Consider the following 25,483-nt stretch of genomic DNA (forward strand, 5'->3'; position numbering starts at 1 on the left):
GATAACGAGGTTCACCTCGTCGATACGACACGACCCAGTTCGGTAACATCCGAGTTGCCAAGGTGTGCCGTTCGCGGTACCCAAGGCTGCTCTCACGGCGCTCACCAAGCGCTCCTTCGGCTGCCCTCGGACGCGCCAGGCCCGCTGCTGTTCCCGGCGCGCGGGGCCAGGCTGCCCCCGCCTCGGAGCGCGGCTCTGCCCCTCACGCCCCGCGGCCCGGGAGGCCCGGTGGCCGGCCGAGGGTGGCCGCCGCAGGCCTGAGGGGGTAGCAGGAACACGGGCGGCGTGAGGCCTGGGGGCAGCCCCGTTACCCGCGGGGGCGGCGGGGCGGCAGTGCCCCCGCTCCTGCCGCTGCCCGCCCGGGTGGCTGAGGGCACGTAGCCAGGGCCCCGCTCTCGCCCCCACCAGCCACCAGCGGCCCAGCTGGCCGTGATGAGCCGGCGGCCGCACTCGGCGCGCAGCCCCCGCTGGGCGCGGCATTAACGGGGCCAGCGCGGGGGCGCTTCCGCCGAGCCGGCATGGACGGGGCGGGCGCGGAGGAGGAGCGGGCGCCCGAACGGCTGGGTAAGGGCCGGGCGGCGGGGCCGGCTCTCGTTAACGACCGTGATGAGCAGCAGGGTAACGACTCTGTCGTCTCCTCTTGACTGTCACCTGCACGGCGGGCCCGCAGTGGCGGCGAGGGCCGGCAGCCATTCGGCGCTGCCTCCCCTCGTGGCGCGGCGCCGGGCCCCGCCGTGCCCTGGCGGGAGGCCGCCATTTTGTGCGGGGTGCAGGGCCGGGGGTTGGGGCAATGGGCTGGCGCTCGCTCCGGTGCCTGTGGTCCTCGTGTCACCTGGCTTGTACAAACAAGCGCCTGGCAGGGTGGCAGGTGGTCAGCCCTTCGCATGGCGCCGAGGGGTTCCTGCTGCCTGTGGGTTTCTGGGCTGCTGACGCTTTACCGCCTCCACGTACAGCCCGGTTTTCCTCCTCCTTGTCTGAGCTTTCGTGGCGGACCGGGTGAAGCTGATGTTGCTGTGTATGTGTGTTCAGGTTGTTTTGTACCGAATGCTCAACACAACCTTAAAAATCTTGCTGTCACTGTGCAAGTGGTTCCCTTGTTCCAAGTCTAAGGTGGTGGTTGTGAGAAAAAAAGAGGACTGCTTTGTTTTCAAGCACCTTCCACAGCTCAGGTGTTCTAGAATGTTCCCAGTCAGTTAAAATCCCTTCTGTTTAAGGTTATGTTTACTTAAAGGTGGGACGTATTGATGTTCAGTCTGGTCTCTTGTTATATGAATGATAGGAGAAAGAAGTGGTTTGATAACTCCCCATTTGTTACCCTGAAGGTCTGTCTTTCTCTCCAAACTTTATTTTCATTTCAGGTAATTTCTTTGGCAATCCTATGTTGCTGTCAGGCCTTCACTCATTGTTTTAGAACTAGAGACAGGAATTTATTTTCTCTCGGGAAGAATATTGCTGTAGGTGATACAAAACTCCCAGTTGTTAGTCTCTCTGCCGCAGATACAAGGTACATACGTGGTTTGTGATGTAAACACTTACTAGTGTTTGCATAAAAATAACTAAAAAGCCTTCTCAAATCAAAGCATTAAGATGAAAATTCTATTCCTGATTTGAGGCAGGTGTTGGGTGACAAAATGAATGACAAGTGAAAATGTTAGATTTTTCACATAATGAGCGAGACAAGCTCAGAGGCAGTGAGGAGGATGGTGGAAAAAGGAATTATATAGAACCTAGCCAGCTTCTGCCTTGCTCAGTTCTTGACCCTCCCCATCTGGTTATTTCATCTCATTTAACAGCAGTGGAAGCTGTTGATGTTTAACAAGATCAAATTATTATAGTTGCGTAGTTTCCTGCTTCCGTCTCTTCCCCCTCCAGCTAATTCAGTTCTCTTCATTGTGTAAAAAGCAAATTGGAAGCTCTTGGAAGCAGCCTGGCGTCCCCTCGTACGTCCATCAACTCCTCCATCTGACTGGCGGTGTGGGCTTCCTTCTCGATTAGCTAATGTTTGAGGAGAAACACTGGGAGAGAAAGCAAGTCCTTTATTTTGGTATTGTGCTAATATATATTTAAAAAGTAGGACAGAATGAAATGAAATTATTTTCAATCTTTTTCCCAAAAAATTAAACAGACACATTTCTCTGTAGGCACATAGAACTAAAATGCTGCCAACAGTCTGCTCAAACTTACCTCTTTTCAGACAGAGGTAGATACATGGTTTTGGTTCTGTTACTCTACTTTCTATCCTTTTTTGTGTGGTGTTTTTTTTTTTTTTTTTTTTTTAATGTAGCAGAAATCACACAGACTCAGACATTCTGAGACAATCGGTGGGTTTTCTTCTTTTGGAAATGTATGTGCCAGCTGGGAAAGTATAATGCAGCTTTATTATTGTTGCTTATCTTAGTTGTTTTTCTTGTTGTGTTCTTTCTGAGCTGTCTTATTCAGTGTCTCTTAATGTAATGCACTTTGTGCTTTTTGTTAAACTTGGTCAGACCTCTCCACCTATTTTTGTCCTCAGCCAGCTATTTCATTCCCTGTCTTGTAAGTCTGTAAATCATAAGTGTTGTGGCTGAAGCCGCAGAAAACTAATGTATGACAGTTTAACTAGAAGTTTATACAGTTAATTGTTTTTTTGCTTGGTCAACTTTAGTATGATGGAAACAGAAACCTATATAAGTCAGAAGGTGATCTAATTCATCAAATAACCACTGCTGACAGAGTAGACCTGAATTTTGCTTGTATTTTTCTTTTGATCATTTTACTAAGGTGACACTTAATGTCTTGATAAGTCAGTCATTTGTTCTGTTCCTTATTCCAAAGACCTTTGTTATCCCCAGTGCTGTTCTGCCATGCAGCCTTCCCTTTATACTCATGTCTGGAATTAACTCTTCCTGTAGTTTACAGTTGGTTGTTGTTGCAGGCATCTTCACTCTCAGAATGAGGCTTTTCTCATCTCAGATATTTGAATATCTCCATATCGCATTCCCTGTTGCTTTCCTAGCAGCACTATGTCCTGGTGACAGTCTTAATTTTGAACTCTCTTGTTCTTTTCGCTGTTGGATTTCATTGTGTAGTGTTTTCCTTCTCACATAATTGAAACTGTCTATCCAGACACACCCCTTTTCTCAGGCCATCCAGGCACATCTGCTCAGACAATGTGCATGTGGGGTGAGGGTGTGGTGTTTTTCATTTTTTCCTTGTAGAGTGCAAGGACGAGAAGGAGGAAACATCACTGAAAACTGAGCAGTTTGTGGTAGATGCTGATGCTGCCGCTGGACAAGGTACAGGGAGCAGTGTGCTATCTGCATTCCAAAGCACAACTGTAAAGGAAGGAGCTGAGCATACCTTGGGAACAGAAGATAGGATCAGATCTGTAAAGAAGGTGGTGGAAGATGGAAGATACTGCACCCTGCAGGCAACTGGGTCAGCTCCCCAAGACTCGGTGGCACTTGACAGCCAGCTTGATCTTGCCTCTGTGTGTGGGCAGCTGTCAAATTCCCTCCGTGACATGAAGGCTGTGTCCCCACTTCCTGTGGTTGGATTTGTACCGGAGCCCACAGGTCAGTCAGGGGCACGTGAGCAGTGTGAGAGCTATTACTCGGATGGGACTGAAAAGGAGGCAAAGAAGAAAAAAAGTAATGACGGAAGTGGAATGTGGGCTGAGAAAGCATCTAGTGGAATGCCTGGAGACCTCTGCAGGCAGCGTGTGAGCAGCCCAGCTACTCGCCAATCATCCAGATGTGCTTCAGCCAACCCTGCAACTCAGCAGTCCTACAAGGTGTCTTCAGCTCTGGCATGTGGAAGTAGCCATGATGGGACCAAAGGAAAGAAAGAGTTATTTGAGAATCCAGGAATTCTGCCACCGGTGAGGAAGAAGCCACGCACCTTATATAGCGCAGGTAGATACCGGGAAACCCACTGGCACACAGTGACACTTGTAGTGCCAATGGTGCTGATGTTTCCTTCGCCATACTGAAGGCACAGCAGGTGAAGAGCTGAACTGCTCTAACTGGTATTGCAGTGCATTCTATGCTGTTAGATGTGTGAACACTTCTTAAAATAAAGGTTGCTGGATGCCTTATGTTTGAGGCATCACTAGCAATGCTCTTTGTTTTACTGTGGAAGAAGATTTTTGTTTATTTTTGTGGCTTACTTTTAAAAAAAATATCTTTTCTGTTGTTCATGTATTTCTAAGTACAGTAAAAGATGTTCTGTTTTGCCTGTCTTGTTTCTTTTGTTTGGTTTTTGCTTTGTTCTGTTTTCTTACCACGTGCTCCCCACCTCTCTCTTTCTTTGAACAATGCATCATTTCTAGAGCAGCTAGAAGAGTTGGAGAAGATGTTCCAGGAAGACCACTATCCCGACAACGAGAAGAGGAGGGAGATCGCGGCTGTGGTTGGTGTAACACCACAACGTATCATGGTAATGCCTGTGTGGGTAACAGTGCTGACGATGGGTTCTGTGCAGAAAATGGAGAGAGAGAAAATAAAGAGAGGGACTGGAACAGGGAGGAAGAGCTTGAGTAGGAAGGAAAGAGGAGCTCATGAGTAACAGGAAAGAGACTGTACCTGCCACTGGTGACAAGAGAAGGAAGAGAGCTCACAGGGATAGACATGGCACAACCAGCTACCCCACTCAAAATGTCAGTGGAGTCTGTGGTTGTGTGCTCCATCTCTTTCCATTTCCTAAGAGGAGACACATAATGGGTAGGCAATAGAGGCTAAGGAGGCTGAAGTTAATCTCTTTTATCTGGAAGATCATGGCTAACAAAGAAAACGTGTTTGGGGTTATCTTTCTGCTGGTATCTTGTCTCTGTTTGCAATTAATCTTGCAGATTCTCTGAAAGAAATGTTTCTGGCCTCGCCTGGTGATATGTGGAGGGAGTCATTGCTGATTTGTTGCCTGTGTCCCCGTATGTAGATGGTTTCCTTTCTGAATGCATCCTTTCTTTCATTTATCAGGTCTGGTTTCAGAATCGCAGGGCAAAGTGGCGGAAATCGGTGAAGTTGAGCGTGAAAGGCAACAAAAAATACCCAACATCATCAACTCTCTCAGTCACCTTTGGGTCAGATGGTTGTGGGTGAGGGACTTACTCGGTTTTCTCATTTCTCCACAATAGATGTCGATGAATTAAACATTTTCCTTTGTCATTTCCTCTTTATGGTTAAGCTATGGAGAGTTGACCACTGATTTGAACATTGGTAGCCTGTTGGATTTCTGGGCAAAATGTAGTGGACCCTCTTAAAAGGGCTTTTGCTTGACCTGTATAGCACTGTTTTGAAATAGAACTTGAAATCGCTCTGGCTGTGTAGAGAAAGCAAGAGATGAGATAGAAAGGTGTGTGGAATCACCCGTTCATTTTTAGTTTCTGTGAATGTGTTGGCCAGGCACTTTATGTGCACTTGGGAATTCTATTCCAGTCCTTCTCCCACCATCATTTTCCATTTCCATGGATTTTCACTTGGCAATGGAAACGCTGCTTGCTTAGTTTAGATTAGTCTTACAAAGTCGTGAGCTTCATTGAAGAAATACAAGCTAGCACCTTTCATAGGTCTGCAGGGGACATTCATTGGAGGGTGTGGGAAGGGGGTATGTGAGAGGATAGATGGTCTTTCCAGGGAGAGGGAGGGAAGGAAGGAAGAAATCGGTCTCCACAAGGAGGTATTTATGGCAATCTGGAGCAAGAGTCTTCCTGTGAGGAAAACAGAATGAAAAGATTGCAATCAAGTGGAAGTTTGGAGACCACCTGAATGATCTCATTGCACTGTCCCTGCTGCCTGTCCTTCCCACACTAGTGACCTGGGGTTACTTCCCCAAAGACTGTACGGTGTCCCTTGTGCTGTTTCTCCTTGCACTCATAAGTCGGCCAACACTTTTCCTTTCCACCTGCTAGTGTTCTAGGATTTGCTCATTCTAGGGTAGTTAGAAGAATGTATATACTTTGTTGTAACGTCTTGTCCTCTGGTCCATGCTCATACCCTTTATGTATACCTCCAGGGCACCTCTTCTGCCCATGCTTCCATTGCCTGACATTGCTCATGACCAGCCTGCCATGCTAGATGTAGACACTACAGCTGGGAACTACTCCAGCCTGCTCAGTGGACATCCTGCACCACTTGCCTCCTCCTCAGGTGAGACCCCTATCAGCACAAGTGTTTTGCATAGCTGCAGCATTAGCTGGTGGTCCTGGTATGTTCCTGCACGCTTTAGGGAAGGTCATGGGAGAGGCCTATGCCATCAGTCCAAAAATGACACCAGGTTTAACAGCTCATTGCTAATTGAATATCTTTCAGTTGTGTATCAGCACGGTGGTGCCTCCATGCTAACGGTAAGAGCCAAATTTGCAGTCGTTATTCGTGTTTTAGGACAAGCCAGCAAGGAATTCTGAATGTGACTTTGTAAGGATACATGATCGGAGCATTCTTCCCTAATAGCTGTTTGACACTAGTACTGCTGCTCTGAATGATGATGAAAGTATTACTGCGGTTATTATGTTCTTCATGGCAGATACATACATCCCATATTTTGGTTTAGACTGTAACGTTCTGGCTACAACCTGTAGTCAAATGAGCTGTGTGAGCCTCCTTCGGGTACTCCATACCTTTCAGTCTCCAGAGGAGGTTCCTTGACTTCTCCAGCCAGCGCAATTTTCCATTTTGTGCAAGACCTTCAGGGAGTGAGTCTAGTTGTCTTAAGCATACGGGTTAATTGCTGTTGCAGTGTTGTTGGAAGTCAGTGGGGTGTGCTGTTTGACCAGTTTGCTACCTGAGCTGCATTTAAAGATTGACGGCAACCAGAGAGGATTTGTTCAATTGTGTATTCATGTGTGGAGTACTGGAGCATTCCCTAGTCAGGAGTGTTCCCTAAAGCATTTCCTATATCTGTTTATGTTTCCAAGTTGGCACAACTTGAAAATATTTCCAGACTGATGAGGACTTCACCACTTCCTTAGAGACAGATATCCCAAGCAGTAGATGTGCTGATATGTAGTAGTTGTGTGTATTTTCCTGCTGCCCCGTGTAAATCATTCTTTTGAGTTTCATGCCATTATTTCTGCCTCTTCATTGTTTTTTTAAATATACAGGGTTATCGGTATTAAGGGCAGTTCTGTACAAGTAATTTTCTAGTAACGACTCAAAGATTTTAATGTATTTTTAATAGTGCTGGTACCTTAAAAAGTATTTTGGCACTGTATTAAGCAACTGTAAGATTGTATCAATAAGCTTAGAATACTAATAAATAGATATATATGCTAAAAGTACTTAATTGAGATACTTTCTTGATACTGTAATTTAGCACTTCTGTCCTTTAAATTTGCCTCATAGTCTCAAGGCAAGGACTACTTTTGTCAATCCTATGAGCTGTTTAACCCATATGACTGTAATTCAGTTAGTTCCAGTTTTTCCACTTCTTGCAGCAGAGTAAATATGGTCAAAGTGCTTGAATAATTCGCTGCTTTCCAGAATGATGAAGTAGTGCAGTCTGTATTTAATTAGATAAAGACCAAGATTTGCAAAATAATTCATTTAAAGGAAACACCAAATATCCTTATATTTCTACACTTGTATTCAGAAGTCTCTGTTCCTAAAGTACATCTGCAGGCATGCTATTTAGTTAAGAGAAAATATGTCTGTTAGAAAATAGTTTAATTCAGGGATGTGATCTTTTCACGTATCTGTATTGAGCAATTTCTTTCTGGGGAATCTGCACACTGGGATGCAGTTCCCCATGTGGAAAGCACAAGCAGTCTTTCTGATAGGGAAGAAATGTCCCATCTGAATTCTTGGTGCAACGTGTAAGGAAGAAAAAGGGCACGTGAATGTCCCTGAGGGAGGACTGGGTATGTGAGAAAATGAGTCATAAAGATAGCTGAGTTTTTACTCCTTGAGTCCTTTGAACTTGCTGCTGACTGCCACCTATTGCATTTACTGTGTATGCATCTAGCTTTTATGAAACGCATGCTTCCTTTGTCTGAAACCCTTGTATCTTCATTGTGAAGATACCCCTGTATCTTGATGTGTGAAGATGAGAAAGTACTTCATTCTACTAGATCTCTGTAAGGGAGCAAGGTTCCTCTTGTTTTCTTTAAATCGTGCTGGGCAAGAAGTAATGAAATCTATTTGTGTCATCTGAGGCTGGTGAATACTTTCCAGATACAGATCTGTTTGGAAAAAAAAAGTACCTTTTTTAAATTACTTTTCAGAAAAGAGGCATGCTTTATTAATGCATGGAAACTGTGAGGTTTGGTGATTGGTTTTTAATCTGGTTGCCTGATGGAAGAGAGGAATATGGTGTGTGTAGTGAGCCACACGCTGTCTTTGTTTATAAAACCTACCCTACCCTCTAAATCTGTTTAATCAAACTTGACGGATGGTTGGAGTCTTAAAAATTACATTCCTACAAGTCACGGGAGAACTGGTGCCTGGGCAGCGTAGAGACCTATGTTAGTGTTCCTGCTGTGCTGAGGGAAGACTTACTGGGTGTAGAGTCCTCACAGAAGAGATCTGTGTGGCACAATCACACAAAAAGCTTCAGTCCCACTTACTAGATGCAGGATAACACAGCAATAGGGAATGAAACTTGCTTTTTTTTGTTATCTAGCATTTCACAGGCAGACTTTTCTTTAATAATGAAAGCAGAAAATGAAACGGGAAAAGACACACAACGTGACTTTTGAATTCACTCAGCCTCCTTGTTCAGAAAGAAAGCTTGCCAATAAATAGGGCCATCCAGGCTTCACCTGTTTATTAGAATATTTCAGAAAATGAAGAAGATAAAACTTGGATAGGATAAAATCCAAACTAACAGAAGCAAAAGAGGGAACAAATTAATGAAAAAGATAATCAATTTACAAGGCAAAAATAGTTGCTTAGTAGACGTGGCCCTGTGGAAACAGCTCATGGCAAGTTTCAGCAAAATAATTTGTGACCTGTGCATAATGGTGTAGTTGTACACAAAGGTCGTGGCCTAATGGAGTGGCTATTCAGGTGCTTTCCTTGGTAGCAGTGTGTTTAACCGCTTTCAGCAGGACAAAGATATTATTTAAGTGCATGAGAACGGTACAGTCTGTTACCTGATACCTTTGGAGAGTGTTCAGTGCTGCCTTTTCTATTGTTTTTCCTTGCTCTAGCCAGTACTTCTGACTGTTGGTTTATGTTTGTTTGTTGTTTTTTTTTTTAAAGTCCCATTGTTTTGCACTGTTCTCCAAACAAGCTTGTGAAAAATGCCAGCAAATTGTATTTGAGATGTATTCTACCTTGCTGGCAGTTACGGCTTCTGATTTTGATATTAGCCACACTACTTGCCATAAGAGCCTTCTTGAATTCAAAAATTTCAGTCTTGAGGTTGCTTTGATCTTAGTATTGGTTTTTTTACTACTTTTGCTAGAGAGATAGCGTGCTTTAAATTAATGGAGTTATTTTTGACATTTACAGTTATTTGAAGTTTTTCTTGTTTTTTCTGAGATTCTTATGGATCTATATATCCTTGACTATATATATATACGTTGACTTAAAATATTGGCCTATGTTTTCTTCAGAGTTGACTGTTTAGAAAGTAAAGTTACTTTCTATGCTTCTGGTTTGTGTGAGGAGGTTTTTCTGCCCCAATGCTGCTTTTGCAGGAAATACTTTATTTCATGTGGCTGTCTTGCCGAGAACATGTCAGGAGCCCAGGCTGTGCTTGTAGCTCTTCCATAAATAGCAACGATCATTCAGTGGCAGAGATGGGATTGTAATGGCAATCTTCGGAGCAGTTGGACAAAGTTGGATATGATCTGTCAAAGAACGGTAAAGAAATTACAAGCTCTAATGATTTCACTTATAGGATTCTGGCTTTTGAACAAATTACTTGAGAGCTGATGATGTGTAGCTGACATGGCAAGCAAGAGTCATACCTTTTAAACAAGTGGTAGGTTCTGGCCTACTGAAAATCCAGAAGAGGATCAGACTGACACACTTCTCAAAGCAGCGCAGTTAGAGACTGACGTTGGTTTACTGATCTTTAGTCCATTAAATGAAGAATGCCATTGCTCCTAAGTTTGATTAATATTTTGTCTACTTTCAAGATGTCATTTACAAGATAAACATATTTTCTTATAATTTCAAGAAGAGGAGGTACCTATGAGAAGCTTTGCAATGGCCCTTAATGTTCCAGTAAATGCTGCAATTACACAGGCATGTTTCTTTAAAAGAAACTGGATTGGATAGTGTATGATGTAGAGATTCATAGTTAATAGAGCCTTTTGCTGAACTCTTCATTTGATGCTTGGGAAAACAGCCCTAGAAAGTAGACCATCTGAGGTTAGACTGGTTGCTCAGCCTGTAAACATCAGCTGCGCTGTGCCCAATAGCGGTGGGCTTGTTAAACAGCTACAATCCTGGCCTCCAGCCACCCAAACAGTCTGCAAACAGCTGCATAGTCAACTGCCGGAATCGTTGCAGGCACCTCGTACCAAGGCCTTCTGGAGTCAACGTAGTAAGTGCTTGACTAAGAAAGTCCTGTATGGCTGATGTCAAGAGGAGAAGCTCCGATGCAGATAGGTGTCACTCAAGTAACAGATCTTGTGCGCGTGATGTGGTCTGTTAACAACAGTGAAAGGAGCTTCCTACAACATAGTTGCACAGTTGAGACCTGCCCTGTTGTAAGCTCATGGACACCTCTCTAGACTAGGCCTTAGTTTCCTTCAAGGCTGGTGAAAATCGGTCATCCTGACAAAAGTATACACCTCCGGTTTTGTTCATTTAAGACTCTGTCCCATTCATTGAAAGCTGTTTGCATTAAAGAGTGGGTCTCTTTTAACTCTGCTAGGATGTTGAGGAAGCACCGATAGTAGGGGAGGAACAGCTGTGTAGCTGAAGACTTAGAATAGCCATTCTTGAGTTAAGTGTAGCGCAAGGACTGGTTCAGAGATCTGAAGTTGCAGATTATTAATTTGCTCTCCAAAAATTCCCAAGGTTGTCTCATGGACTGAAAACACAGAAGTAATGGAAATTATAAGCAAAAATTCCCCTGTTCGCTGGAAAGTCTTCTGAATCTCTCTACGTCAATGTCAGGAAGAACAACAGAAATGTAAAATGATCAAGCCAATGATCAGAATTCATCATCGAGCAAGATGCTGGAATCATCTAAATATAGTGTCAGATTTAGCAGATATTACTTGTCTAGGAATTTTTTATTCTTACTGCATTTGTGACTTTATTCGGAAGATACAAATTCAGTGTCTGTCTTTGAAAGGACAGAGAAGTAGAGGAAACTTTAGAGAAGGCTAAACCAGCTCTTTGGAGGCCAAGTGTGCTGTTTTCACGATCTCATTGCCTGTGGGTCTCGTTGCCATGATCCACAAAGATTATCTGCGCTTTGGTGCTGCAAACATTTGAAAAAACACAACTTAATTCTTAGTAGGTGTGAAAGTGCGTTTAGAAGTGACCTCCTTGGCTATGTTGTTAACGCTTCTTGTATTCATCCGAAGCAAGACTTAAGGCCATCTGCAGAATAGTAATCCAACTGTCATTATTGAACTGAAGCTTTATCTGGATAGACTCTTTTTCAGGTAAGTGGTGCCCCACATGGCTGCTGTTTCATGATGTTTGTGTGAACCGCTCCATTCTGGGACAGAATGGTAAGGAGAACTTATGTGCAAATGAAGGTGGTTTTTTGTGAAAAAAAAAAACAAAAAACAAACACCCAAACCATAAAGAGATCTTCAGCTTCAGTTCAGGCTAAGCCATTTTGAATTGTGAGGAAACTAAATGTTGTCTTGACCAGTGCTTTGTTCGGTGGGACTGGATCTGTGCTGCGTCAAAAACCAGGAATGTGACAGGTGCATCATAGATGCTGCCTGACAGAGAAATAACATGTTCAAATAGAAAAACTAAACCACTGAGAATTGGCTGGGCGCGTGAATGCTTTAGAGATGTCATCCTAGATCTTGCTCTGGTTTTCTAAATGAGCCCAAAATCAGGGCTATTCAAGTTTTCATTGAAACGTCATGACTCCCTCTTTCCATAGTTGCAGAGAACTGAAAAAAATGTGCTGTGGGAAGATGTGATAAGATAGATGCAATCGCACAGCACGCTGGGGAATCTGGAAATGGTGCTGCAAGGTGTTGAAGTGGAATCTCCTTATCAGCTCTGGTCATGCATTCCAGAATGCTCTAAAGATTGCTTATGCTTGCAGTGGCAGCTTTAGGTTTTACATTTAAGGCCTTTGATTCACACCTGGTGGAGTGCATTTGGTGTTACTCTGTATGCATGCAAGGATGAAGTACAGCTGTAAATTATCCATGCAGCTGGCTTTCCCCGAGTGCTTTACAATGTGTGGGAGTAGACCAACTTCAACTGAAGAGTCAGTGATACTGTCTCATATCTGCTTCATCCTTGTGCTGGTTCAGCCTAGCTAGACTTGAAAAATCATTTCAAATTATCATGCACACCTGATGGTTACACTTCTCAAGAAATAGTTTGCTATTTGGCATAATAAAAAAGAATCTTGTTCTCTTGCACCATGTGCAAGCTTCTTGAACTTCTGTATATACTTGTTACTCTGATCACTACCATACGTGATTCTGACCTTTTCATTTCCTATATTGTCCTCTTTCCACAGAGGCTGTTCTATAGGAAACTTCCTCTCTCCTTTTCCAGCAGTGACTGAGGAGACAGGTCACCAAACAAGATTCCAGCAATGAAATGGTGTTGGTTTCATTTCCATCTCCCAGCTTCTCTTTCCCAAAGCCCTTCAGCTGACATCTCAGCTTTTTTAATTTTTTTTTTTTTTTCTTCTGGCATGACTCATCAGAGGCCAAACCAGGAGTGAAAATTTGGTTAAAAAATGGCCTAGACAACAGATCTCTAAAGGCACGTTTTTGTTTCTTTCAAGCAACAGTTAGATTTTTCAAATGGGTAATCTGTGCAGCACACTCTTCCCAGAGGACAGTAGAGATGGAAGATGGCTGGGGGATTGTTCTTGGCTTTTTTCCAAGAAAGTACTTTGCTTCATTTGGCTGCCTTCTTGAGACCTGAATAAATCCAGTATGCAGAGACTGAAATCATGAAGGTAATTTTATTTAACCAATAAACATCATCTTCTGTTCCAGAGAGCTTGCTACTATTCCCTTTTGCTTCCCAGCAGCAATGCTGGTACATGTTTACTTTTGTTCCCATAAGTTAACCTCCACTCTTTGACTGGCATCTCGCTTTTCTGTTCTGCCACTTGTCATTCCTCTGCTAGCTCCTTTTAATTTTCAGTATGACAACATAGCATGACAGTCTCTCTTTTTATTCGCAGTCTCCTCAGTGGCTGGAATGGTGGCCCCATGTGAAGCAGCTCAGACAAAGGTGTTACAACAGCTCAACTTGAATTCCAGCAGAACGGAGTGCTCCCTTAGTCTTCCCAGTCCTCCGCCCATCCGCAGGGCCAGCCTACCTCGCAGCCTGTCCTTTGACCCCCACAGTCATATTGCTCCCTTGATGCTGGACACTCCCAGCAGTGAATGCAGCTTGTCCAGTCAGGAAAACGGCTCCGGGCAGGCCTTCAATTACAGCATCCAGAATCAAGGGTAGGAACAGATGAGATTGTCTTTGAGGGAGAGGAAAAAAGTCAACCGCAGGAGCAGACTGAGGAGGGTGAAGGTGGGACACGGGGCAAGGAAAGAGGTCGAAGCATAAGTGAAAAGGTGGATGTGGGAGTGAGAATGTCCTTTAAATGGAGTAGGGAAAAGCGTGTCATGTGTGCAGTAGCACAGGGCACCTGCTATCAGAAAAATGATACCTTTTAATCAGAGTGCTTTCAGAATTGCATGCCTGTCAAGTGAAGGTGGGGTTCAGAAGCAAAGAGGAAAGGAATCCTTGTGAGAGGCTGTTTTAAGCATTGGGGCATGCATTGGAGAGTGGGAAGAACTGAAGGAAACGTAATCCCCACTAACGTACATTGTTAAAGAATTGTGCTGTGAATGCACTTGGCTCAAGTGGTTTCTGTTGCCCTTGTCCTGTGCCTGGTATTTGGGAGGAAGGGTTGGAGTCAGATCAGGGTTGAAGTGGCTATCAAGGGGAAGATACAACAGTTGTTTATTGTACAGGTTGCTGTAGCTGCTGGTCCTACTTGGATCTCTGAATTGCCTCTCTCCTTGCTCTCTGCAGCTTGAGTTCACCAGTTCCCTGCAATTATCCTGAGCAACTGGAATCAGGAGGTGACCTAGAGACCACGTACTGTCAGTACTGCAGCCAGGGTGGAATTTACCAGCTGCCCCCATATCCTGAACAGCACCAGCTCTCCCAGTTCCACCATCTGCCAGGTCACCTGGCCAGCAGTGTGCCCTCCAGTGTCCACCTCGCTCCTACAATGCTGCCCGAGTCCCACAGAGATTTCCTTGCCTTACCCGGTGACAGTGGAGTTGTAACCTGTGGGGCAGCAGGAGCCACACAAGGCTACATACAAAACCACATGGAGGGACAGCTGTTGTTACAGGAGCCAAATGAAAACTCAGGTAAAGGTCTGAAATATTTTGATGGCTCACTGCTCTGGAGTAACTGAACAATTCCCTGAAATGTTCAGGATGATCTGTGATTTTACTGATAACTGTAATGGAAAGAAGGAATGTGCATATATGTGCACAAATATATATATATGCTGCCCATTTTTTTTTAATTTCCTTGTATGCTTTTTTTTTTTTTAAGTGCTGAGTGACCGGTTAATTTGAATCAAAAATTACTAGATAGGCTGCATGTCATGAGAGTGTTACTATGTAACTATGTCAGGTGGTTCTTTGTCTGGAATGGAGAGCTAACTTTTTCAGGGGTGTACAGTTGTGTAAACTAACATGCTTTTGGTGTAAGGGAGTGTGGGTCAAGGGTGCAAAGTGAAAAAGATGCCACAGGAAATGGAATAGTTGGATACAGCGAGAACAACAGGTTTTTAACTCTGCTGGGCTTCTGCAGAAACCATTTTGAAAGAATGCTATGTATGTTAGGGTAGCACAAAAAAAAAAAAAAGAGGCCAACAGAGTATGGATATAGCTTTTTCTTCCTCTGACATAAATTTGCAACACCACTTAAAGCAATTCAGCATAATTTTCTCAAAAGTAACTAGGTGAAAGTGGTGGTCAGTCTCCTTGTTTTGTGTCAGGGCTTTGTGTTTTCAAGTTGTTCAAGCCCAAGTACAACCAAAATATAAACTATTACAGTTACTTGTTTGGACTGTCAAGTTTGTTAAATTAAGCTTGTAGTCCAAAAAATACATCTCTCTTTTTATAAGAGAATAAAGAGTTATCACGCAACAAATGCTACTGCTGTTTTTGTACTAGTTTCGTGGACCTTGTCAGGGAGAGAAGTCTGACTCACAGGCTGATGGGTGCAAGCTGGCTCATGTTTATTTACGCTGTTCATAGCTAACATTCTGCAGAATAGGTTGGCAGCACCTGTGCTCTCTAGCGCACTTGGCCTGGTTCTCCTCTCTGGTTGCAAGGCATAATTGTTACTTTCTGTGGTTTTTCAGTTTGAAGTGCCAGAAGTAATGACAGGGCTGTGTTCCAGCACACCAGATTAATGTTTGGTGCCGTGATCATGCTATAAGCATGATGCCAGAAGTGTGTGTTGCATGCCTTGGGGCATGTCGTGCAAGCAAAAAGGGATGTGGAAAGTTGCAAGCCTTGTCAGGATTGATAAAATTGGAGGATTTTTGAAGGAGCAGAGGCAGAGTTGATGTTCTCTTATTCCATACTTCTGTCTGGAGCACAGTCAGCAACATGTGGCTCTTCTGTTCAAGGAAGGGATCCTATGGCTGTTACGCAGGGCCTGGGGTTCCAGCAGTGCAATGGGGAGGGAACCAACCTGTCAGTTCAGACACACCCAGAATTCTTACTTCAGCATGAAGCAAGCAAGCAGTTTAGTTGAATTATAGATATTAATTAAAAAACATTCCTGCTTCCTGCAGCTTTTATAAATGAAAGTGAGGATCAGCATTCAGCTTATGCTTTGCAGAACTAACTTGGAAAAAAAACTTAGGTGTGTGTGTCTCTAATGCCACTATGTAGACTCGGCATCTGTGCTGAAGTGTCATCCTGGTTTTTAGATTCTTAACAGTGCTATGAACTTCCTATGTTTTTCTTCCTAATAACTATGTTTTGGATAAATACACTTCAATTTAAACAACAAAGTTAACCTTTGTATGTGTGTGATGTCTGCTCTATTGCAGTAACCATTTAGGCCTAACTGTAATACTGTATTTGCACTGAGCATGCTCTCTTAAGCACAGCGTACAGTCATTTACATATACGTGACTTTAATCCTCTTTTCTGTATTTTCTGTATCCTGTCCTTTGTTGCTTTTTTCTCAGCAGGCATTGCTGCTTATGAAGCTGTCCCCTGGAGTGATTTCTGCATGCAGGGAGCTCCATTCTCCAACCAGCTGCACTCACGAATGCAGTTTTCTAGCACAGCCGGAGGACAGTACTTCACAGAGCAGATTTCCTACACTCAGCCACCTTGCCTGCCCTCCTCACCGTGTTTTCTTCGAGTGCCCAATGGAACAGCACTGGGATCCATGCCACATACTGGAAAACAAAAGGGAGTGACACCACCAGGCCAGAGTTCATACCAGAACCACCAAACAGAGCCAGAGTTGACATCGCTTGTTGAAAGAGAGGAAGCAGAGAGTAGCAGCAAGAAAGGAGAGACTATTGCTGGTAACTGAAAGGCCAGCTGTGGGTTTTTTTGGGTTTTTTTGTGGTTTGTTTTTTTTTTTTTTTTGTGAAGGGGGGGATACAGAAGGAGTTCCAAGACAGCAGTAGCTTCTCTGAATGAAGGATCAAAACTGGCATGAATGGGAATGGGACATTTCCACCCCACCTCCTCCACCCCCGGGCTGCTGTCAAGATGGGTCCCATTTTCCTATACCTAGTTCTTGAAGCCATTGTTTTTTAGAAATGGGGACTTAGAGGTCAGTCAAATGGTGGCAAATATATCAGGTGTCAGACAGAGCTGAATGGCTACACAGGACAGATTATTTCTGAGGTTTCCAGAGGCATAGACACTTCTACTTCAAAGCAGAACTTCTTGAGCAAGAAGGGATAGGGAAGGAGGAAGGAGAGCCTTCTGTTTGGATTTCCATTTTCAGACTTTCATTATGAAAACAAAATTACCTTTCTCTGGATTTGTTGAAAGGGTGTCATATGCCTTAAATATTGTTTTTGTGTGTCTAGTTTTGCAATACAAAGCATTTGCAAAAATTAAAGATTTTCTGTGTCATGTGAGATCACATTTTCTTATGAATCTGTTTTTTCTTCAGAAATTAAAGAGGAAACTAATGACTGATGCTGCTGCACTCTGACAAGAAAACAAAGGAAGAGGAAGTGTTGCCATTTTAAACTGTGCACAACAAGAAGAGATAAAAAGAGATGAGAATAATAGTATTTGCAACAGAAGCACTTTTTGGTTTCTTTTTTTGGGTTGTATTTTTTTTTCTTGTTGACATGATTATTTTCCTGCTGAGGAAGGAAGCAGGGAAATTTCAATCAATAAAGGCTTCTGCTTTGTGGTTTTTGCAAATCTCCTGACTTGATTCTTCTTAATGAATTCTAAACTTAAGGAGCACACAGACAGGAAAGAGCTGACAGGCACCAGAGTCCCATGGGTAGGTGGAAATTCCAGATGATGCAAGAGTCAGAAGGTATGGCTGGTATCCTGAAACACATGGGAATAGAGCCACGGAAGAATAAGACATATGCAAAACAGGGGGTGGAACTCCAGCAACTACACCTAATTTTAGGGACTCCAGACAGGGAAAGAAGTGGTGTTGGAGTCTACCATTGGTTTGGTGTTTACTAGCCTTGTTTCAGTACAAAACTCTAACAAGAAATGGCAGCAAAACGGTAACTATAAATGCTGGTAGTGAAACCAGATCCTTATCAGTTATTAATTGGCTTAGCATCCCATTTGAATTGTAGATGGGTGTGAATGTCGGAGGATTGCATTAAAATTTTCTTGTGAATTAGTTTGATAGCTTAAGTATTTAATGGGTACCACTTAATTGAGTTACTTGGCTATCATCTCTGGGTCTGACCCAGCAGTTTATTGCTGAGGTGGCTCGGTTATTTCAGAAGGGGTTAAGCTCTCTGCTGGTTTTTGGTTAATGTGGGTGAGCCTTGCATTTACATCTGCATGCTGCTAGGATGTGTTGAAGTTAAATCCGATGGGATGTTTCATAACTGTGGCTTTTCTATCACATTCCTCAAATCTTACTGTGGGAATATGGCACTGCAGGGTTAGCAGGAGCAGTTCAGTAGAGCAAGTGATCTTGGCTTGATAGTCTCAGCTTCTGCTTTACCTGGGACTGTCAGCCTGGGAAACAAGAGAAAATACATCTTTCAAACCGGTGGCGGCACTGGCAGAGGACTCAAGTGAAGAGATTATTCACTCTGGTACATAAATGGCTGCAGTCTCTAGGAACTGTGGTTCCCAAATGAGCTTTAACCACCTGAAAGTGTGGGATGTATCATATGAGTGGCTAAAATGTATGTTAGGCTCCCACCGTGTCCTTGTGAGGAAAGACCATGATGTTGTAGGGCGCTGGAGGTGTATTTCCTTTGATACTTTCTGTGTTTATCCCCAAGTCTTTCCACTGTCATTTGGACGCAGGCAAGGCCTGAATAATTCTTATATTTACAGTGATCTGGGTGCCCCTTCTGTACCTTGTGAAATTAAGTGTTACCAGGTCTTTTGTTTCAATTTCTTTGTAGTCTAGTCATAAAGAGTGTCTGTCAGGAGCTGAATGCTGCTCCTCCGCTCCTTTTTCTTTCTCCTGTATATTGTAAAACACGGTTTCATCTCTGGCAGTGGCAGAAGACTGCTGAAGACTAAGCAGTATAGTCAGGGACAGATTATATCATGAATCTGCAGATTTGTGTAGAGCTTCTGGAATTTCCATTTCCTAGAGGAAAAGTTTATTCTTGTCTGTAACAAGCTAAAGAATTGGTAGGGAACGTGCATTAGTTCACACTTGTTTCACTCATCCACAGCTGAACAACCTGAACCAGTATTTCCAAGAGGTGTGAATAGGAATTTTTATTGCAATTACAAGTACGCTTTGAAAACTCTTAGTGGTGATGACAGCAGAATTCTTCATAGCTAGGGCTGTGAACCAACCTTTCCAGGAGATGGAGAGGACAAAACCAACAACGGAATGCCAACTTGTGTGCCCCTACCTTCCCTTTCTCCTACAGTAAAGAAAATAATAATTTTTTGAAAAACTTATTTTCAGAAATAAGCCTTTTAGATATTGTCTGGTGGCAGAATTGTGCAGCCAGCTGGCATATTCTGCTCATGACATTTCCCATAAAAATGTCATTTGGACATTCAGGATCGCCAAGTGCTATGTGATACAATTTCAAAAAATTGGGGGGTTAAATGAGCACAGTCAAGTTATTGAAATGGAAAATCTTTTGCGCTCAAGCTTTTAGATAAAATGTGGGCTTCTCTGGGAGTGGTTGCCGAGGGGAATGGTTTGTTTCATTTCCATACTTGTACCTTAAACTTGCCAGGTCCAACTGGACTGGGCTGGAAGTTCTGAACTGAAATTTCTTTCATACTGCTGTTAACAGCTGGAGGAAAAGGTGGGTGCCTGAGAGAATGCAGCTGGCCAGATTCATCCCTTCTGTGTTCCACTGACTTTGTGGGAGCTGAACCAAGGTTAATCTACTCTGCAGGTACCAGACTTTTTTTTTTTTTTTTTTTTAAAGCCAGTGCTGCCACTGGCAGAAGCAGCAACAGCCCTTGATCATGTGCCAGGTCGCCCACCAAGGTGCAGAGGCTTGCATAATTGTGTGAGCTTCTCAATTACACCTGCAACACACACTGCAGAAGTATCTTGGAATGGCATCCCTCCTTAATCTCCTTGTGCCATTCCCCCTGCTCCAACTTACTTTCAGTGGAATTGCCTATATGTTGCGCAGACACCTTGGGTTTAGGCCCCAGTGTGCTTTTAGTGGGTATTTCCTTTGCATGTCGAGTCTCCAGAAGGCTCACTTTGTTAGGATGGCAGGATCAAAATTCAAAATGTCATGGCTTTCTGACTGTGGCATCTCCGCCTTCAAAGTGAAAACTGTTTTGCCTCCATATCGTAATTTTAGCCAGAAGCACCAAGCCAAGTAAGCAGAATTTTGAAGCAAGTCAGACTTATTTCAAATGGACATAGCTGGGTGCGTTACCAAGTATTACCGTGGGTTTTTTCCGAATTAATGAAGAGGTTTTATAAGGTGGAAAGCCAAATTGTGGGTGTGTGTTTTTGTGTCGGACTAATTCAGCACCATTGTTGTAAGACTGGAAATGAGAGCGAGGATATTGTTTCCACCGAAGGAAAGCGACTGTAAGGTTTTGTCTGGTTACCCAAAACGTGACCGTTCAGCTGAACAGTACAATCGTGCACACACATATGCATATCTATCCACTGTATTGCATATTTTAACATAATTAAATGGTCCATCTTCTGCTACTTCTAAACAGCTGATGTATAAACAGGTAAATTTGGTACATTAACCTTTTCCTATGTGCCTTAGCCAGCCAGTAGACATTATTTTCTACAAACAAGTCCTGTGTTATGTGGTGAGAGCACATAAAACCTCATGAACTAACTCTTCTGTTTTAGTCAAAAGGAGAACTCTTTTCTTACAGGCTTCTTAGTTTCTGTAAAGCAGGATACATTAGAAACTATCAACATTTATTCAGTTCAGCAGTTGAAATTCCCAAGGTATTTTTTGCATTGCTTATTACAAAGATTGCTACAAATCGCGTAAGAAAATAATCTATTGCTGAATGGTAAAAGTTGATTTTTCTTTGAATGGCTGTGCTAAGCACAAGAACAATGCATCGCAAATAAAAAATAAACCCCAAATCCATTATGTGACAGTGCTGTGCATCTTCATAGCTAAATGCTGACAAGCATGGAAAACACCTGTGATACCTCATTTAGCTTAATGATAATCATACCTTCGGAACTGATAATAAATCTGCCAGATGAGATTGCACAGCATAAGACACACAACGTAAGTCATCAAAACCAATACTGAGGGAGTCCAGGACACATTGCTTAGTCTTCTTGTGTCCCCCACGTGCCCCCATCTGCATGATCCCACCAGACAAGGGATGGTCGATCCTGAACATTAAGCCAACAGCTTCAGAGAGACCAGGGTTGTGATAGCAGCCTGCTAAGGGTTGTCGCCGGAGATGTGAACTGCAGGAAAGTGTTTGATTTTATGGCAAGGCAGCTGTAAATAGCCAGGAGCTTTAAGGATCCAGTTACATACAGGCATATAAGCTATCCCCTTGGGATACTGGTGCCCTCTGTGCTCACTGTATATTTTTACAGCACCTAGAACAAGGAGGTGAAGTTCCTCCCTTGGTTTCTTTTCAGGAAGTTTGAGCAAAGTGTGGATAAGAGAGAAAGCTGCAGCCCGTTTCACCTGCAAAGTGTACCTCTTGGGTCCACCTTGCCTTCTGGTCCTGGGGCAGGGAGGGAGCCCCACTCCACCAGTGATCCCTGCCGCAGCAGAGGGGCTGAGGCACAAGCCTCCATGCAGTTTTTGGGAAGGAAACCGGTTTCCCTTTCTTCTGCGGGAAGATGATTTCATCCTTGCCTTTCCCCCTTTAACAGGGAAATAACATGGCTGGTTCTCCTCCACACAGCTGCTTGGGGAAGCTGGGTGGTTGGGTTTTTTTGGCTTGGGATTTTTTGGGGGCCAGGCAGCCTTGCATGTTCCTGCGTGAAGTCTCACCTGCCTGCCTGGGGGCTGGGGCAAAGGCTCAGCATCTTCCATTTGTGCCCAGGCTCTTCCTCGTGCCATGTGCAGCTCCAGAAGGTGTCATAAAATCAAAACATTGCCATTCATGGTAATGGAGAGTGAAGAGAGCCTGCGCAGAAACTGGTGGGAGAAGGTCAGAGAAAGAAAAGAGCAGCAATGGGAGAGAATAGTAAGAAATGGGGAGGAGAAACAGATGTGAAAAGGCATGTTGTGTGACCGTGTTCGAGCAGTGATGGGTATCCTGAGTCCACGAGCAACTCCAGTTCATTAGAAATGTGTGTCCATGCGACATCCCTGCTGCCAGTGCCCCTGCTGCCTGGCATCTCCTCCAGCTGTGCCCGTGCACTTTCATGCCACGAGTGACCAGTGGGCTTCGGGCTACCTGGCTGTCCTGCAGCAGTCTGTGCTGGCAGAGGGGTGAGCCGGGGCCAGGGGCTGCCAGTCACCTTTTATATCTTGGGTTTTCATGCTGAGATTGGCATGCTGAGAGATTACACGCCCGACCTCTGAGGTCATCTTTGCATTTCGCTGAGGAGCACTTCAGGAACCCTTCTTGTAAGCCAGTGGCTTCTGGGCACCTGCTTAATTCGAGCCTCTGTTGGGAAGAAGGAGCCAAAATCTGGTTTACTCAAAGAGCCGTATTGGGAGGGGGTCTGCACCCCAAGCGCAGGCTCTGTGCTCTGCTGAGGGGCTGCTGGGCTGGCTGGAGCACGCCCTGGCCAGCTCGCCAGGCCCCCACGAGGAGCGGTACCCCATGCCCACCGGCTCCACCTTGCACTGGAGGTGCCCTCGTCACTGCAGCACAAACACCCTCCGTGGAGCTGACGCTCGCCCAGCCGCTGCCACCAGCCTGAGCTGGCGCGGGGAAGCTGCAGGCTGCTCTCTGCCATCCCACGCACGGTGGCAGCCTGTTCTGCCGGCTCTGCTGTTTGCGCTCGCTCCGTTTGCGACAACAAAGGCTGAAAATATTTCTCATAATTTCTGTTTGCAGTTCTCTGCAGAAGAGTCATGGGTTATTTTTACAGCAACCTTCCATTTTGAAAAGCACCTTCCCGTTGTGTGATGTTCCTGTAGAGGCAGAGGAATACGTGACCTCCCAGCCTGTGGAGTACGAGTGAGGTGTGACTCCAGAGAAACACTGCCCAGCACGCATCTGGAGGGATGTCCTCTGCTGATTCATTTAGTTAATGGCTCGGGAAGAAAAGCCCTTTGTGTACTGAAGACTGAATAGCAGCCCATATATCATAAAGCAAAAGTCAATGCCTTTTTTTTTTTTTTTTTCTTTTTTCACCCCCAAAACTTGGCTCCCCACCCTGCCAGAGCTGCTCTACTGAGTCATTCCAGTGATTTAAAACACTATTTTAAAGTTTGCCTACACAAAGGAAGGAAAGGGAAAGGGAATCCCCATCTCCCTGTAGAGGAGGAGGCTTGCCCTGCAGCGCGGGCTGCCCCCACAGGAAAGCCTCTGCATGGGGGGCGAGTGAGTAATACTTGCGGGAACGTGCATCTCCAGTGGCTGCAAAGCAACTGACTAAAGGTGGAAAGGAGACAGTGAAGCGGGAAGAGACAGGGAGGAGGCGCAGGAAGGGCGCCAGCGCTGCTTGCTCTAACATGTAGTAGGACGCTGGTGAGCAGGGGGAGAGCTGGCGGGACCCCCGCGTTGCTGTCGGTGCCCGCTCTGCAAGCCCAGCTGCATCCCTCTGCAGCACCTCCTGGTCAAAGTGGCTACAGATGAGGAGTGCAGTGAGAAACAGGCTTCATTCCTTTCTGACTTGGTTCCGTCTGAAATGAAATAGCTTCTGCCCCAAGCCTGAGCCAGCCTGGTTGGGGACAGGGCACCCGTGGGTGCGGGTGCAGACTCCGTGGGAGATACAGCAGCATCGTTCCTCTACTGGTAGATGCCCTTGGCTGTTTTAAAGTAGAGGGTCTCTGGCAATATTGCTGGCCTTTTCGAGAGGAAGGTGATGACATCTGTGAAAAATGAGCTACACCAGAAGTCAGGTGCTTCCCTCCAGCCCAGAGGAAGGTCGCCAATTCCTACAGGGATTTGGAGGATCCTTTTGCTGCTTTTGGCGGTGACCTATTCGGCAGAATTGGCCTTAGTGAAAGCTGGTTTTCAGAGCATTTGCTCTGGTGCCTGAGCGGGTTCCAGTCTGGTGGGCAAGACTCCTCCCGTCGGTAAAGTTCCTGGTAAATAAGCGAGCTGGATCCGATCTAGAGCAACGCCCTCCCTCCATCCCGCCCAGGCTGAGGGACTGCAAGGACAGGTAATAATTAAAATAAAGAGGAGGAGGAGAAGAGAGAACTCCCTGTTCTGCGCTGGAATGTGACAATATAAATGCGATGCTGCCAAATAAAATCTAAGAGTGGTTTCTGTTTAACTTCTTGGCTCTGTAAAACCCAACCTAGCCAGGGGAAAAGGAGCAAGGCACTCTGAGCCCACGCATCATCAGCTAAATCAAGTTCCTGGTTCAGGAGCACCTTTTGCCCTCAAAGCTATTTGCACAAAATTAGCCACAACATATTTTCACTGACATAAAAAGGAGCTGCTATCTGGAGAGGGTGCAGAGGCACGCGTGGAATTCTCCAGGACTTTTTTACTGGCAATTGCATACAAAATGGAAAACATCCTGCTTGAAACAGAGCTGGCAGGCGGGAAACAAAACCCAGCTTTGAGCCTTTACACAGAGCGTAGCTGATGTGCAGCCAGTGAGGGACAGGAGTAACAGTGCATTGCACAGCCACTTCTTAGTGGGTAGAACAGCACTTTAAAGAGTGTAAATGTTTCACCTGAAAAAATGCAGAATTTTTTTCAGTTGATAAGAGCTGAGCATTCAAAAATTAGGAAATGCTGCTAGGAAGGTGCAACTTTTATTTAGCCTCTTTTGTGCCTATGCATATGTGGTCTTGTAATTAAAAACTATTTTTAGCTCAGAGCCTCTGTCTCAGCCAGTGAGTAGGTAGGTAGTAATTTGGATTTTTTTAGTCTTTTCAGCCAGTGTGTGACTGAGACCATATTTACTTCATATAATCTTAATTCTTCGCTGAGTAGTTAATAATTTCCATGTGGCATTTTGATGATGTTCATCAGTATCGTTTGCCAGTACAAGCATGGCAGTATTCACATAACACCCTGCAGGAACAGAAGGCATTATTACAATTCTCTTCTACATCCTTGGTTTACAGCGTGGGTGCTCAGGCACAAAATGTTTAAGTTCAGAAACAGGTACTGGCAATGGACTGAGACAGTAGAGGCATCATCCTTCAGGAGGCAAAATCTTGGGTTTGTAGTCCATGGCTTTTACAGACTTCAGCAGTTGCCATGTGGACCCAGCACCTCAGCAAAAAATAAAAGTACTTTTATTTACATCTGCGAAAAATGAACTACACCAGAAGTAAGGTGCTTCCCTCCAGCCCGGGGGAAGGCCACCAATTCCTACAGGGATTTGGAGGATCCTTTTGCTGCTTTTGGTGGTGACCTCTTCGGCAGAATTGGCCTTAGTGAAAGCTGGTTTTCAGAGCATTTGCTCTGGAGTTTACCTAGTAAAGTCAGAAAATCAGGAATACAGAAAGAGCCCAGCTGTGTGACTTGCCCAACATCACCTTAAACCTGAAGCAGGACAACATTGATGTATCTTCATCCCAAGACCATTCTGTCTCTTCATTGAGTTCCAGTTCATTAGAGCCTCTAAGCTCCGGCACA

The 25,483-nt window shown here is 44.5% G+C and overlaps 1 protein-coding gene across 1 annotated transcript; it reads left to right on the forward strand.

The window, feature by feature from the left end:
• The first annotated feature begins 498 nt into the window (after nucleotides 1-498).
• Nucleotides 499-17,533, forward strand: NOBOX (NOBOX oogenesis homeobox). The gene is made up of 9 exons (XM_056342057.1): nucleotides 499-564; nucleotides 3,198-3,893; nucleotides 4,310-4,416; nucleotides 4,956-5,074; nucleotides 5,992-6,125; nucleotides 13,279-13,549; nucleotides 14,130-14,476; nucleotides 16,324-16,671; nucleotides 17,274-17,533. The coding sequence occupies exons 1-9, from the start codon at nucleotides 519-521 to the stop codon at nucleotides 17,297-17,299; spliced, it is 2,094 nt and encodes a 697-aa protein (XP_056198032.1). The 5' UTR covers nucleotides 499-518; the 3' UTR covers nucleotides 17,300-17,533.
• Nucleotides 17,534-25,483: the final 7,950 nt, after the last annotated feature.

Source organism: Falco biarmicus, chromosome 5, assembly GCF_023638135.1.
Source record: "Falco biarmicus isolate bFalBia1 chromosome 5, bFalBia1.pri, whole genome shotgun sequence".
In the NCBI taxonomy this organism is placed as follows: Eukaryota; Metazoa; Chordata; class Aves; order Falconiformes; family Falconidae; genus Falco; species Falco biarmicus.

Coding starts and splice junctions, on each gene's coding strand:
- NOBOX (XM_056342057.1), top strand. CDS start 519: ATGGACGGGGCGGGCGCGGAGGAGGAGCGGGCGCCCGAACGGCTGG. Junction 4,417..4,955: donor TAACACCACAACGTATCATG/GTAATGCCTGTG, acceptor TTCATTTATCAG/GTCTGGTTTCAGAATCGCAG. Junction 13,550..14,129: donor TACAGCATCCAGAATCAAGG/GTAGGAACAGAT, acceptor TGCTCTCTGCAG/CTTGAGTTCACCAGTTCCCT.